Source organism: Schistocerca nitens, chromosome 4, assembly GCF_023898315.1.
Source record: "Schistocerca nitens isolate TAMUIC-IGC-003100 chromosome 4, iqSchNite1.1, whole genome shotgun sequence".
Classification (NCBI taxonomy): domain Eukaryota; kingdom Metazoa; phylum Arthropoda; class Insecta; order Orthoptera; family Acrididae; genus Schistocerca; species Schistocerca nitens.
In genome coordinates, this window is record NC_064617.1 from 276,487,963 (window position 1) to 276,502,852 (window position 14,890).

General features: G+C 41.3%; 1 protein-coding gene across 1 annotated transcript in view; it reads right to left on the reverse strand.

Moving 5' to 3' along the window:
• The window catches only part of LOC126252829 (pre-rRNA 2'-O-ribose RNA methyltransferase FTSJ3), a 112,752-nt gene that overhangs the window by 47,558 nt on the left and 50,304 nt on the right, over nt 1–14,890 (reverse strand). The window contains exon 8 of the mRNA XM_049953773.1: nt 2,173–2,249. Coding sequence (XP_049809730.1) covers nt 2,173–2,249 — 77 coding nt within the window. The remainder of the gene's footprint in view (nt 1–2,172; nt 2,250–14,890) is intronic.

The window sequence follows — 14,890 nt, forward strand, 5'->3', positions numbered from 1 at the left end:
GACTGGGCAACGTTTGCTTACGAAATGCAGGGATTATTATCCTGTGGGTCATACTGAATTAAATCAGATATTCAAAGCATTATCTTCTACCTATCTTTAGAACATTTCAGTGCCTTGGTGCATTTGGACAGATGCTTTTAAGTAACAGGGCCACTCTAAAGAATACACTGTTAATCATATCTCTCATTATGAACAATGTGGTACACAGTCTCCATTGCTTTTAGGTATCCTGTAACGTATTCGTGAACTGGCAGTATGTTATAATCAGGAAAACGTTAACTGCTAGCACATCCTTTTCTTTCATCAGCATACACCTACCCACAAATACAGAGTATCTGAGATGAAACACCATAATCCTACCCACAAATACAAAGTATCTGAGATGAAACACCATAATCCTACCCACAAATACAGAGTATCCGAGATGAAACAGCCTAATTTGAAACTTTTATACTGAACATAGTAAACAACCCAGACAATTTTGTTAGGTGTTAGAAGATGGGCTGTGAAATTTTATTATTTATAATGTTATATCCAGATCATTTTTATTTATTTTTTCATGAGCTGAAAACACAAGGAACCTGAAAAAATTTGAATGGAAATGGCATTTAATGCTGAAAAACACAAATCGTGTTGGTATGCAGAAGTAGGGTCCAGTACTGCGGTTCAACAATGTGTACATGCAGAGTGCTACCAATGCCAATAGAATCAAGGCGTGGAAAGCATTCTTTCTCAAGACAGCATTCTGTTGCTGTGGGGTGTGTTGGTGGATCATAAAGAACATCAAAGGACAATGTTTATCACATTTCAGATACATCTGCAAGAAGTCCTAAGAAATCCATTTGTATGGTATCATGTAAGTTTGCTGTTCCCAAATCAACTCTCCACTGCATGCTACACAAGAGCCTAAAGCTTTATGCATAAATACAAAGTACAACTGTTACAAGAGGTGAAACCTGCCAATAAATCTAATAAGCAAGATATGCTAAAGATACTTCAGCACACAGACATGGCAATAACTTCTGGCTAAGACTAGATTTTCCCAATGAGGCAACTTTTCACCTGTGTGGAGAGATCAGCAGACACAGTGTGTGAATTTGGGGAAGTGAACATCCTCATGGGGCCTTGAAATAGCAAGATAGCCCGAAGGTCAACATCTATGGAGGATGAAATTATTGGTCTTTTTTTCCCCCTTTGCAGACAGAAATATTACCGGTCACTCATCTAGTTAGTTGAACTGGTTAATTTTGTGTTCCCTCAGATAAGAAACTGACACCATCTGCTCTTTCAGCAGTAAGGAGCACCTCCGCACTAGCATGTGAAAGTACACAATATGCTGAGTGAAAAGTTCCCATAAAGACTGATTGGGAAAGGTGGTCCAAACCCATGGGCACCTTGATTGCTTGACACTACTGCCACGAATTTCTTCTTGGGGGATATGTTAAAGGCAGAGTGTACCATACCAAAGTGGCAACTCTGGAACAGTTTCATGACAGGATTAGACCTACAACTGAGACAGTTATGCCACAGATGCTAAAGAATATCTGTAGAGAAATCAAATGTTGATTAAGACATCCTCTGTGCCATTCAAGTGGGGGGCTCACGTAGAAATGTGTGACTGAAAAAGCGAAACTTCGAAACTATTTGTGTCTGTTATTGTATGAATCTTCTTTATATACCAAACACATGTTGTATTAGATGCATTTCAAATAAGGGTGTTTCATTTCACACATCCTGTATCAAGAACAATCCTCATTCTAAGTCAATGTTTATAAGTCTTTTAAAACTAAGAAACTGCTTGTGTATCTTACTTGAAGGATGACTCAGCTGGCTGATATACTAACTGAGTTCACACTTGTGATGTTCATCCTTTAAAAAATCTATTTTACAGGCTTTGAAACAACCTAACATCAGGCACGAAATTACTACCAAGCAATTCTGTTCTTGTCATTCTACAACCATTGCCACAAATCCGCAATGTTAAACAGCATCATAGTTTTCATGATCTTCAGTCTGAAGACTGGTTTGGTGCATCTCTCCATATAAGGAGGACATAATCTGTCTGACACGCATACAGCTTACGTCATGTGTCCTATGCCTTGCCAGCAAACGTACTGCTGTTATTTTTAGACTGCATGTCAAAGTATTACAGTGAATCAGATAAAAGCTCACCTAAACTTTCCTTTTCACCATAGTCAGACTCATCTGATGTCTCCATCTCAATATCACTTTCTTCCTGTCTGTAGAATCTGTAATAATAGGTCACAATTAGCAAACATTTGAAGCCTAATGTATTAAAAGGAAAGAAAAAAAAACAACTGGGCAAGAAAGTTGTTAACAAAGTTACTTTTTCTCAGTAAAAAATACAGCAAAAATGGATTTACAACTACAAACAGCATCTGCCTGGTAGTCCATTTCCTGTAGCCATCTTCCACTTAATTCTGGATTTAATTCCTGTACTTTTGATAGTAGACTGTTAAATGTAACATTCTGATCTATATATGCAAGTTTTGAGACTACTAAAAGTTCTGAGACTATCAAAAAGCAAAAATTAATTTATTCTACAAGATGTGTTTAAAATCTTGTATATGTAGAGCAGTCACTGCTTTATCTACAGCTGTAAAAGTATCTGCCAAAAGTAAATACTCTATCTGGGCTAAATAAATCATAAAATAACAATGGATATATCTACTGTGCACACAGGTCTGATAAAGGTGTCCAAGTATTCACATGTTGTAAATTACTGCATCTAACCTGTCCATTATTCCAATTAACAGCAACATTAGGGCTATAATTTTAGAGTAGTACATGCCAAAACTGAAGTACAATTTGGAGCACTGGTACATGGTAATATGGCATGATCTTGTAAGAAAAATAATTTCTCTCCATATTGTTCATACCGACGATTATTGGTTCATAGTACAAATCCTTGATTTTTCAAAAACTGCCAGCTGCTACGAGGAATGTGGCAGAGGTCACCAAACTGCATCTCAATACTTTATGAATGGCAAGAATCACTTTCACACTAGTTGCTGACAGAAATTCTACTCATGCGAAAGAGTCATTACGGAGAAATCTACGGTGGCTAGTGATGGGTGAGAGACAGCACATGAGGAACAGTATGTTCACAAACAAAAAGGCATCTATCATGGAAAGTAAGATATAGCAGAGGAAGCAATTTTTTTTGTATGCACTTACTTGATTACGTTCATTAATCAAAAGTAATTGTCTCTCACCTTCCACAATTAAATGTCTACCATCTGCCAACATATTCCTTGATCTCAGTCCCTCAGCCTCATTTTCTTTTTGCTTATTTAATTTTTTTGTCTTTTTTTTTTTTTTAATTTTCTATTGGAGACATGTCAGCAACATAGTGTCATAACATACACATAACATCTTCAGAAATCTGGATAAATGTGAGTAGAATTCGAGCACTGAAGCTTCCATTAAAACTTAATTATACATATAAATAGTTCATCCATTCCAGAAATCGAGAATCTCAGCAATTTATGCCTGTTATCGATATCAATACTGGCAACATATCAAAATATATGATAAAGGTCCTATATTTTCATTGCATTGACTTAGGAGCTTACATTTACTACACCAAGGGACCATAGATCTTAGCATGTGACATAGATTTCCACTTGATACGTCTACCTGCTCTTGAGAAAAAGATGGCAGACAGACAAACGGATAACAAATAGCAATAAAAATATTTTTCCGTTTTATATAATTACAAATTAACAATTTTCAGATTTTTTCCTTTACTTGTACTTTGAAACCTTGCTTCTTGCCAAATTTTGTAACTCTAGGTCAAAAGGGTGTACCCTATAGATTTTGATGACCGAGTTTGCAAGTATCAAAGTATGAGACATAAATGGCTGTGTCTTTTGATTGACTAATTTAAAAGCTTATTTTTTTTACATCACCAAGGAATCATATCCTAAGTATGTGATATAAATTTCAACTTGATACATCTACCAGTTCCTGAGGAAAAGGGATCTTAACAGTTGGACAGACAGACAGACAGATTGACTACAAAGTGATCCTATAAGGATTCTGTTTTTATCCATTGAAGCACAGAACCCTACAAAATATGTGAAATAATACAAAATGAATCTAAGGAATAAGAAAATGAAAACAACACTGAAAACAATACTAATAGTATACATACACAGGTAAATGCATACAGTTGAAAGTACACAATTTGAAGCAAAAAATATCTCAGTAAACATAGGTTCACAAACAAAGTGTTTGTAAGATAACTGACTTTGTGGTTACCAGCCATTACTGACATGATTCTGTGTAAACACTGTATGCCAGTCCATGGTGTGGTCTTTGATTACATTTTCAAGACTTGGAGCTGTAAACAGAATGGACATGACAGTACTGTACACAGTCAAGAGTGCCACTTGTGCGAGTTGTCTGCAGAATGTCAATAGTGTTCCGTGACTGCTGGGGTAACATTGAACATTAAAATAATGAGGAGTATGCGGATATGCATTTATGAATGGTAGGGCAAATGTCAATGCACTGGGGACTGCATGCTTCTACCAAGCAGCACACCCTGCCAGAAAATACTCTGAGAGTTAAATGTTTACAATGCTGCATCAAATGTCTCCAAGAAACTGGTAGCTTTGCACATGCTGTGGAAGCATGTAGGCCTGCAGGAATTACACCTGTGCTTGGAGATGTTGCACTGGAAACAGTCAAACACTATTCACGAATCTCGACGTGAATATTTGCCACACAATTTCCTGGAATAGGCCACAGTAGTATTTGGAGAATACTGCATCATTACAATGCAATGTACCTGTGCCATCTCCAATGAGTTCAGTGTCTTTGTGAGGTGGAGTCTGGTCTAGGCTGATGTTCTGTCAGTACATGCAACAACAAGCTGTAGGCAACCCTACGTTTGACAATAACATTTTATTCACAGTGAAGCAGGGTTCACTTGTGATGGTGTGTTTAATTATCTCAGTTCTCATGTTTGGAGTCATCCAGATGCTACGTGATCATCTTACTGGGCTGTAAACATTACCAAACAAACTCAGTAGACAGAATTACTTTTGGTTTCTGCACCATCACCTTGAAGGTGTTCCCTTAGAGCAATGCCACAGGATGTGATGTATGCTTGATGGAACACTGCCACCTTTTGCTGCTATGGTGAGACGAGATGTAACACACCTATATGGCCAAAAATCGATTGAGCGATGAGGACCTGTACCATGGCCTCCAAGATCACCTGATCTGAACCCGTGGATTTCTGTGTTTGAGGTCACCTTAAAGGTGTAGTATATGCCACTCTGGTTAACACAGTTGAAGAAATGGAGCAGAGAGATGTCAGTGCTTGTCAGGAATTTTAAATGATCAAGCTTGTTTCAAAGGATTCAAAACTCATTGTAGTGACAGGTACAGGCCTGCACCCTGGTACGACGACAACACTAAAACCCCTCCTTCAATTACGAGTGCAGAGCAGAATTCAATCAAAACACCAGCACTTTGACCAGAGTATCTGTAATAACTTTACTTAACATTACACAGTATTTGTACCTTTTCCTATCTGGGATGATGTTTACAGAGAATGAAGTCAATTGTAGCTTGTAACCTCAAAGTTGCAATTATCTCACAAATAGTTCATTTATGGACATATGTTTACTGAGGCTTTTTGCTTCTAGTATCATGAGCTGCCAACGGTATGCATTTATGTCACTGATTATGACACATGCTGCAGAAGGAAGTAAAGGTGTAATATTCAATTGATGACACGTCATTAGAGAGTAAGACTGGGGAAGGACTGGAAAGGCAACTGCCCACATCCTTTTTAATAAGACTACACTGATATCTACCTTTTGGAATCATGGACAGCACAGAGAACCTAAATCTAAATGACCACGTGGGAAATTGAACCTCATTCCTCTCAAAAGCAATTCTAATGTCTCAACCACCACACTACTTCACTTAGTCAATATGGTCAAGGGATGAGTCAACCACAGTTTATTAACAACAACAAATTAGCATTCCTCCTGAGACAAATTTTGTAAAAAAACACAGAAAACCAAAATCAGAATGGCTGCATCAGGTTAAAAAGCATGTATCTTCTTGATGAGGACAGTTTTCACATTCCCTATAGCATTTTAGTGTGTTACAGTTATAACACAACCAAGAAAGTCTTAAGTATATCCAGTAAAACAATGTAAAGTCCAGGATAGAATAACACCAATATGGAAAGGACAGACTGCATAGTGTGGGGAGGGGCAGGGATAGCAGGATAGGGATGGGGGAAGATGCTGCGCTGCCTGTGGGACACTTGCAGGGACGAAGTGCGGACAGATGACAGGACTGCTAGATGCAGCTTTGATGGATGGGAAGGGGGGGGGGGAGGAAGGTGGGAAGTGTGGAGGAAAGGAGAGGAGAGAAGGGAAAAAGACTAGTAGGTGTGTTGTTAGGAAAAGGGTGTTTGCTCTGCTGGAGTGGAAGCAGGGATGGGTATAGGTAAGTGGAGGACAGAGACAAGTGAGGATTGAGATCAGAGAAGTTACGGCAGCAAAAGATGTGTTGCAGGTTGAGTTTAAACCTGTGCAGCTTGGTAAACCTGGTGTTGGTAAGAATAATCCAGACAGCACAGACTGTGGCAGTGGCCATTCATGTGGACAAACAGCTTGTTAGTTGTCATGTCCACATAGAAAACAGCACAGTGGTTGCAGCTTAGTTTGTAGATAACATGGCTTCTTTCATAGGTGGAACTGCTGTCAATCAAGTATGAGATGCCCCTGAGGCAGCACTGGAGTGGTGGGAGTGGGTAGTAGTGGGAGGATGTATGGGACATATCTTGCATCTAGGTATGTTGGAGGGACATTAGCCACAAGGCAAGGTGTTGGGAGTAGGGGTGGAGCAGGAATGGACATGGATATTGCTTAGGTTCGTTGGTTGGTGGTATACCACTGTGGGAGGGGTGTGGAGGATAGTGGGGAAGACATTCCTTATTTCATGGCACAACAAGAGGTAGTCAAAATCCTGGTAGGGAATGCGATTCAGTTGCTCCAGTCATGGGTGAGGTGATACTGAGTCGTGAGAGGAGTGCTTCCTTGTGATCGAACAGGATATGTGGTAAATGACTTGAGGGACAAGAAACAGGAGATCTGTTTCTGGGCAACGCAGGGAGGGCAATTTCATTTTGAGGAGGCCTCACTGAGACCAGTGGCATATTTGGAAAGGGATCACTCATCACTATTGATGTGACAACCACAGGTGGGTAGGCTGTATGGAAGGGCCTTCTTGGTATGGAATAGGTGGCAGCTATCGAAGTGGAGGTATTTTTAGTTGTTGGTAGGTTTGATGTGGGCGTAGGTACTCATGTAGCCATCCTTGAGGTGCAAGTCAACATCGAAGAAGGTGGTTTATTGGGTCTTGGTCTAGATCACAAAGACGTCATCAGTGAATCTGAACCACGTAAGGTTTCGTTTTCTGGAGTAGTTAAGAAGAATTCCTCTAGATAGTTCATGATTAGGTTGGCAAGAATGGTGCCATACAGGTGCCCACTGCTGTACCACTGATTTCTTTGTAGGTGATGCTTTCAAAGGAGAAGTAATTTTGTGTAACGATATAATGCGTCACAGTGACCAGGGAGGAAGTCGTAGGTTTAGAGTTAGTCAGGTGTTGGGAAAGGTAGTGTCCAATAGTGGCAAGGCTATGGGCATTGGGGATGCTAGTGTAGAGGGAGATAGCATCAACAGTGACTACCAGGGTAACGAGTGGTAATGGAACAGAAACTTTGGAGAGCCAGTGGGTGTCTTTTATATAGGAGACTAGGTTACGAATAATATGCGGAAGGTGTTAGCCAAGAAAGCAGAGATTCTGTCTGTGAGGGCACTGTAAACAGCAACAATGGGGTGTCCTGGATAGTTTGGTTTATTGACTTTAGGAAGCACTTAGAAGGTCAGAATCCTAAGAGTGGTGGGGTGAAGAGAGAGACAGACTCAGTGGCGAGGTTCTGGAATTGACCTAAGGATCTGAGGACAGACAGGAGATCCTGCCATGTTTCTGGAATTTAGTCACTGTGTCAGGGTTTGTAGGTGGACACATCCAACAGCTGGTGGAAATCACTGTGGTCCATAGCCATAATGATGGAGTCTTTGTTGGCAACTACAATTATAATGTAGAGATTAGTTTTTAGGTGGTGGATTCTGCATGTGTACGTTTTGCTTCCATGTTCAGGGATTTGCAGAATGGCAGTGAGGCAAGACTGAGGGTTACAAGCTTGTGGTAAGTTAAGAGTGTTGAATTGGTGGTAGTGGGGTTGGATCATGGTTGGTTGGAGGAGTTAACTCAGTCAGGGTGGGTTCAACAATGGTTTCTGATTGAGTCTCATCAGTAGGGTATTTCCACCCCAGGGACCACAGGAAGGAGAGGAAGTCTTTAACAACCCCACCATGATTGGATTTTGGAGTGGGGCAAAAGGTAAAGCCTTGAGAAGCACTGATATTTCTGTGGGGCTGAGACTTTTGGAAAATAGGTTCGCAATATGTTTTGGGTCTGTTTAGGTCCTGGATTCTTTATGGTAGTAGGAAAATGTAGTACGTCAACGAGGTACAGTTTGGCAGCTATGATGGGATGCAAGGGAAGTTTGATGGAGGCCCTTGCAGAGATGGTGGATAGTGGAGGTCTCACAAGGGAGTAGGCTGTGAACAGGCTGGAGAGTTTTTTAAGATGGCATTGTGCATGCTGCTTGAGCTCCTGGAAGAGGAGAGTTTCAATCTGCATGATAGGATATAAGAATTTGGGATTGTAGAGCACGGGAATTTTACAGATGGAGAGGAGGTATTGCAAGGAAGTCTGGACTTGATTTGTATGGTTTTGCAAGACTAGTTTGGAGAGGGTTATGGACAAACAGAATTTGGACAGAAATAGTCACTGTGGAAAGAGGAGTTACAGCCAGAGATGGGTAATTCCATGTTCAGGACAAATGGGAAAGGAGCGGAGGGCTCCACAAGTTAGGCAACAATGCAAGAACAATATGTGGAATTGGTTTCTGGCTAGGAATAGGGAAACTTTTCTGTATTGGTGCAAACAAAAGGTGAATGGATCCAAAGTGAATGATAAAAAACAAAAAATAAAAAAATACCTAAAAATATGTGAGTAAAATCACAAAGAGAAAGCAGTATAGTGAAAAATGGTGAAACATGAGCAAATAAGGCTTATAGTGAAAGACGAAAACAAATTTAAATTTATGTAAAAACACAATGATATAAAAGAGAAAAGTGAATAAAAAGAAAATAATTGTTTGAAGAGATTTCAAGATTGCAGTCAGTCATCGTAAACTTCATTCCACGATATTTCAACTGAACACCTGCCCATCATCCTCAAGTGAGCCACTGAAGGCTAACGAAGACATTCTCTGCTCCACCTAATAGAGTGCACTGATAGTATTGCCACAATAGAGTGCGCTGATAGTATTGCCACACAAGCATCAGAGTCAAAGTGACAGAAGAACTACACCGTCCGTTGGCAGCGCCCTGCAAGGATCAGCCGTCTTCGGCATTGTTGGTCGCTGCAGTTATCGGAGTATTCTGGCATCTTCATCTGGAGCAAATCTCGGAGATGACAAGATTCCTTGCATTATCCAGCTGGTAGCTGCTGTCATGATTCATTAGATTTTCCATGATACACATTTCAATGGATATAATGGAGTCCCAAAAAGATGTTGCTGTGGCCAAAAATAATGTTTTGCCATACTTCATTGAATGTTCGTTGGTGATACAACGTTCCGCAATCGCAGACTTACTGGGTTGCAGGAGACGAATGCAATGTTTATGTCTGTGCAACATTCTTCCACTCTGTGTGTTGTTTGTTGTACATAGGTCATACCACACAGGCAATGTACGAGGCGTGTAAATAAGGTCCGTTTTGTTGTAGGCACTAGTAGTTCGCACGCATATCGCAACAAGCGTGTGCGTTGTGTACAGACATGCCTCGGAAACAACTGTGCACAGTTTCAACTCTGTAGCTAACCTGTATGGTTCTATTCTGTGCTTTCAAATGTTTAAGACTATCAACTCGCCCGCGTAAGTGGGTACGAGAATTCAAAGATCGCCGTGACAACGTCCATGATGAGGACCGCTCCGGTCGCCCTTCTTTGATTACAGACGATTTGATGGGTTCAGTTGAAGCGAGGATTCATGACAGGCACTTCACAATAACAGGTCTCTCAAACGAATTTCCTGACGTGTCTAGATCAGTGTTTTACAACATTGTTTCTGAACACCTAAAGTTTAGGAAACTGTGCACCCGTTGGGTCCCGAAACTCCTAACAGAGGACCACAAAAACGAAGGATCTGAGTGTGCGATGAAGTTCTTGAAATGTTATCATGAAGAAGGTGATGGCTTCTTGAGTCACATCGTAACTGGAGACGAAACATGGGTTTCGCATATCACACCCAAATCGAAGCAACAGAGCATGGAATGGACACACACACACACACACACACACACACACACACACACACGCACACACACTCCTGTAAAGGTGAAGGCTGTCCCAGCGCAAAATCATGGTGTTGGTGTTTTGGGATAGGCATGGTGTTTTGTTGGTTGACTTCATGCAACGAGGAACCACTATCAATGCAGAAGCATACTGCCAAACCCTGAGGAAGCTACACAGAGCAATTCAAAACAAAAGACGCAGCATGCTGACAAAGAGAATTGTCCTCCTCCATGACAATGCAAAACCTCACACTGTAGGTCAGACCCGCGATTTATTGGACAGTTTTGGCTGGAAAATTTTAGACCACCCACCCTACAGTCCTGATCTTGCGCCGAGTAATTACCATCCGTTCCTCCACCTCAAACAACACCTCAGTGGCAACCATTACAATCATGACAACAATGTGAAAATGGCAGTGAACTCTTGGTTATCAGAGCAGGCGGCAAGTTTTTATGAAGAGGGTATTTTAAAACTGGTTGAGATGTATGATATGTGTTTCAACAAAATTGGCAACTACGTCGAAAAATGAAGTGAAGTATGTACTTTCTGAAAATAAATTTACTTTTTTTAAATAACATTTCATTGTGGACTTATGTTCAAACAGACCTTACTTAAAAAACACGCCTCGTATTTTGTAAATTCCTGCCTTCCGCAATACCAAATTATCCTTCACTGATTCCAGCAGGCCCGAATACTTAGAAGGTGGGTGGAAAGTCACTTTCACCTGAAAATCATTAAGGATTCTTGCTTTATTTCCAACAAAGGGAAGAAAAGCTAGGGACTTTGGTGGCGCGTTTTCCTCTTTATCCATTTCCCGGTTCTGGGTTTTAGCTGAGAATGCCCTGTCAATTTGCCAGATCGGGTATCCATTGTCTCTGAACACTGTCCTTAAATGTGAAAGTTCTTTAGGTGAATTATCTGCATCCAACACTGTATGGACCCTGAGTACTCATGGTCTGGGATGGGTGATGGCAACTTGAGGAGTGCAAGTACAAATCACTGTGAATGGGCTTACGGTAAACAGAATGTCCCAAAGAGCCGTCACTCTCTCAATTTTAAATTCACACGAAAATAATTGTGGGATGCAGGTCAGTGAGTGGGTATGTGTAAAGAGAGGGGACAGAAGTTGTAACCAGATTATGTAAGGTCAGTATATGTGTGCCAGAATATGAGGAAAGAGGGACTGGGAGGGAGGGAGGGCAATATTGGTTAGGTATGAGGTTCAACCAAGTACGTGTGATGCAGGAAGGTACAGAAAAACATGCAAAAACACGCAAGGTGAAAGAAGGTACTGTGATCAATTTGAAGGTCCAGGAGTAATTATATCGGTGGGAAGAATGTGACACGCAAGATGTTTCACTTACAATGGGCACCGTCACATAGCCATGTCTTGTGCGCAGACTAGACTGGTGGTACAGGGTGGCTCAGAACTCAGGACATGTGGTTCGAAAAGTGACAATAAACATAGGAAAGAAGAGAAAGAACAGGACTCATAATGAGTAAAATAATGCATAAGAGAATAGCAACAAAGAATAAAAGCACTGAGTTGTGTGACTGAAGGAAAGTCATTAGGCTAAATCAAACAATGTAAAGTCCAGGACAGAATAACAACAATGTTATTCAAAGTACAGATTGCTACTAACCTCATACAGGAGGCAAGTCATAGACAGGAACAATGAAAAAATTGCTAAGACAGTTAATCTTTTGGACAAATTCCTACTTTTGAAGCATAAAACACATACACGGCTGCTGTCTCCCAAGTGCTGGGGCCCGATTGCATCTGATGTGAGCAAGAATCTGCTGGAGTGAGTAGAGGGTATGAGGAGAAAGCATGGGGTGAGGAGGGTTAGGAATAGCAGGGTACAGGTGGGAGAAGATGCTTTGCTGTCTGTAGTAGACTGGTAGGTGCGATAGCAGGATAGAGGGGATGTTTAGAGCTGGAGTGGGAGCAAGGAAGAGAATAGGTAGGTGGAGAACAGGGACTAGCAAAGGTTGAGGCCACTAAGATTATGGGATGTTGTAGGGAGAGTTCTGACCTGCATGATTCCGAAAAGTTGGTGTTGGTAAGAAGAACTCAGATAGTGTAAGCTGTGAAGTGATTCATTTGATGTTGGGCAGCATGATCAGCAACTGGATAGTACAGCTGTCTCTTGTCTGCAGTTTGGCAGAGGCCATTCATGTCGACAGACAGCTTGTTACTTGTCACGCCCATGTAGAAAATGGCACACTGGTTGCAACTTAGTTGGTACATCAAATGGCTGCTTTCACAGGTGGCCTTGCCTTTCATGGGGCAGGAGGTGTCTGTGACACAACTGGATTAAGTAGTAGTGTGAGGATGTAGGGGGCATGTCTTGTATCTAGGTCTACTACAGGAATATGAGCCATGAGACAAAGGGTTGGAGAAAGGATGGACAGGGATACTGTGTAGGTTCTGTGGTCTGCTCTCATGAAGCAACACCTTCAGCTTATTACCCGTAACATACCCTCCTATATAAAACACACCAACCTAACCTTTACCAGGTCTCCACAGTTCACGTTCCTTTATCATCCAGTGTTCTGCTAATCACTGCCGATACCACCTCCTTCTAAACTAACATCCTCAATATCCATGGCTCTGCCACTACTGAACAGTACCTTTCCCAATGCCTTACTGACACCAAACCTACAACCATGATCAACTGTATCATCACCCACAGCTACTTCTCACCTGCAAAGAAAGCCATTATACAGCAATGGGCACCAGCATCTTAGCACCCTAATCATGAGTCATCAAGAGGAATCCCTCTTACCTACCCAGAATCCCAAACCACTCATCAGATTTACTGATGACATCTTAATACGCTGTACTGAAACCCAACAACCACCTTCCTTAGAGTTGATAGTTGCCTCAAGAATGGCTATATTAGCATCTCCATCCACATCAAACCTACAAACCACCAACAATACCTTCACTTTGATAGCTGCTGCCCACTCCACACCAAGAAGTCTCTTCCACATGCCCTTGCCACCCGCATGGCAAGCAGTCTGTAGCGACAAGCAGTCTCTCTCCAAATATGTGAAGTGTCTCACTGAGACCCTCACAGACCAAGATTACCCTCCCACCATTGTTCAGAAACAGATCTCCCCTGCCTTGTCTCTCCAGTCACCTATCACCACATTCACACCCACTGTCCAGTTACAAAGGAGCTCTCCTCTTGTGACTCAATATCACCCATGACTGGAGCAAGTAAAACAATTTCTTCACCAGGGTTTCGGCTACCTCTTGTTGTGTCCTGAAATCAGGAATATCTTCCCCATCCATTACACAATGGTATTCTGCTGCATAAGAGACCTACACAATATCCTTGTTCTTCTCTACTCCAACCCAACTCCCAACTCCTTGCCTCATGGCTGCAAGATGTGTCCCATGCATTGTCCCACTACCACCAACTCCAGGCGCCACAGGCATCTCCAACCCCATCAATAGCAGGACCACCTATGAAAGCAGACATGTCATGTACCAACTTCCTGCAACTACTGTGCCACTTTCTACAGGGTGATCCATCTTTAATGCAACTGCCTGGCAGCCAGCCAGTGGCAGCATGGCTGGGAGAATATTTCCCCTCTGTTGCAAGGCCTCTGTTTGTGCAGGTAGCATATGTTCGTTATGCAATGCAATACAGTGTACTTAGTGAAACTGTTTCAAGTGAAGTGATGAATACAAGTACTCTATTCACCAAAGAGTATTCCTGTATGATTCATACATGCCTACAGAATCAGCACGTGCAGTAAGGACATTGTTTCAAGAGGAATTTCCTGATGTTGAAGTTCCGAATGGGAGTTTGCTTCATCAATTGATAAATACATTTCATGAAACAGCAAGTGTTCTTGATAGAAAATATAGAGAAACTCTTAAACTACTTACAAAAGAAACTCTGGATGACACTGGGCATGGTCTAGAAAGATCTAGAAAATCAGTTTGACATTTTTTTCAGCAAGTGGGAATTTCCTATGGCTCTGTTAAAATGGTGGCAAAGTTACTGAAGTTGAAGTCCTATAAAATAACTACAGTGCAAAAACTTACACCGGGTGATGCTGCAAAAAAGTTTTAATTTTGTGAATGGACATTGAAAAACATGCATAACGGAGAAACTGACCCTCACCCTAAATTTGTTTTCAGATGAATCATGGTTCCATCTAAATGGATATGTTAATTCGCAAAATAACAGTTACTGGGACTCTGAACAGCCTAGTATAATACAAGTGACACCTGCATATGTTTAAAAAAAAATTGTGTGTGGTGCACTATTAGCGGTGAGAGAATAATGGTCCTATTTTTTTCCATGGAAACAATTAACAGTGAGAGAGATGTGGCCTTTTTTTGGGCAATTAACTGAGAAAGAACATACTTTCATGACCTTTCAG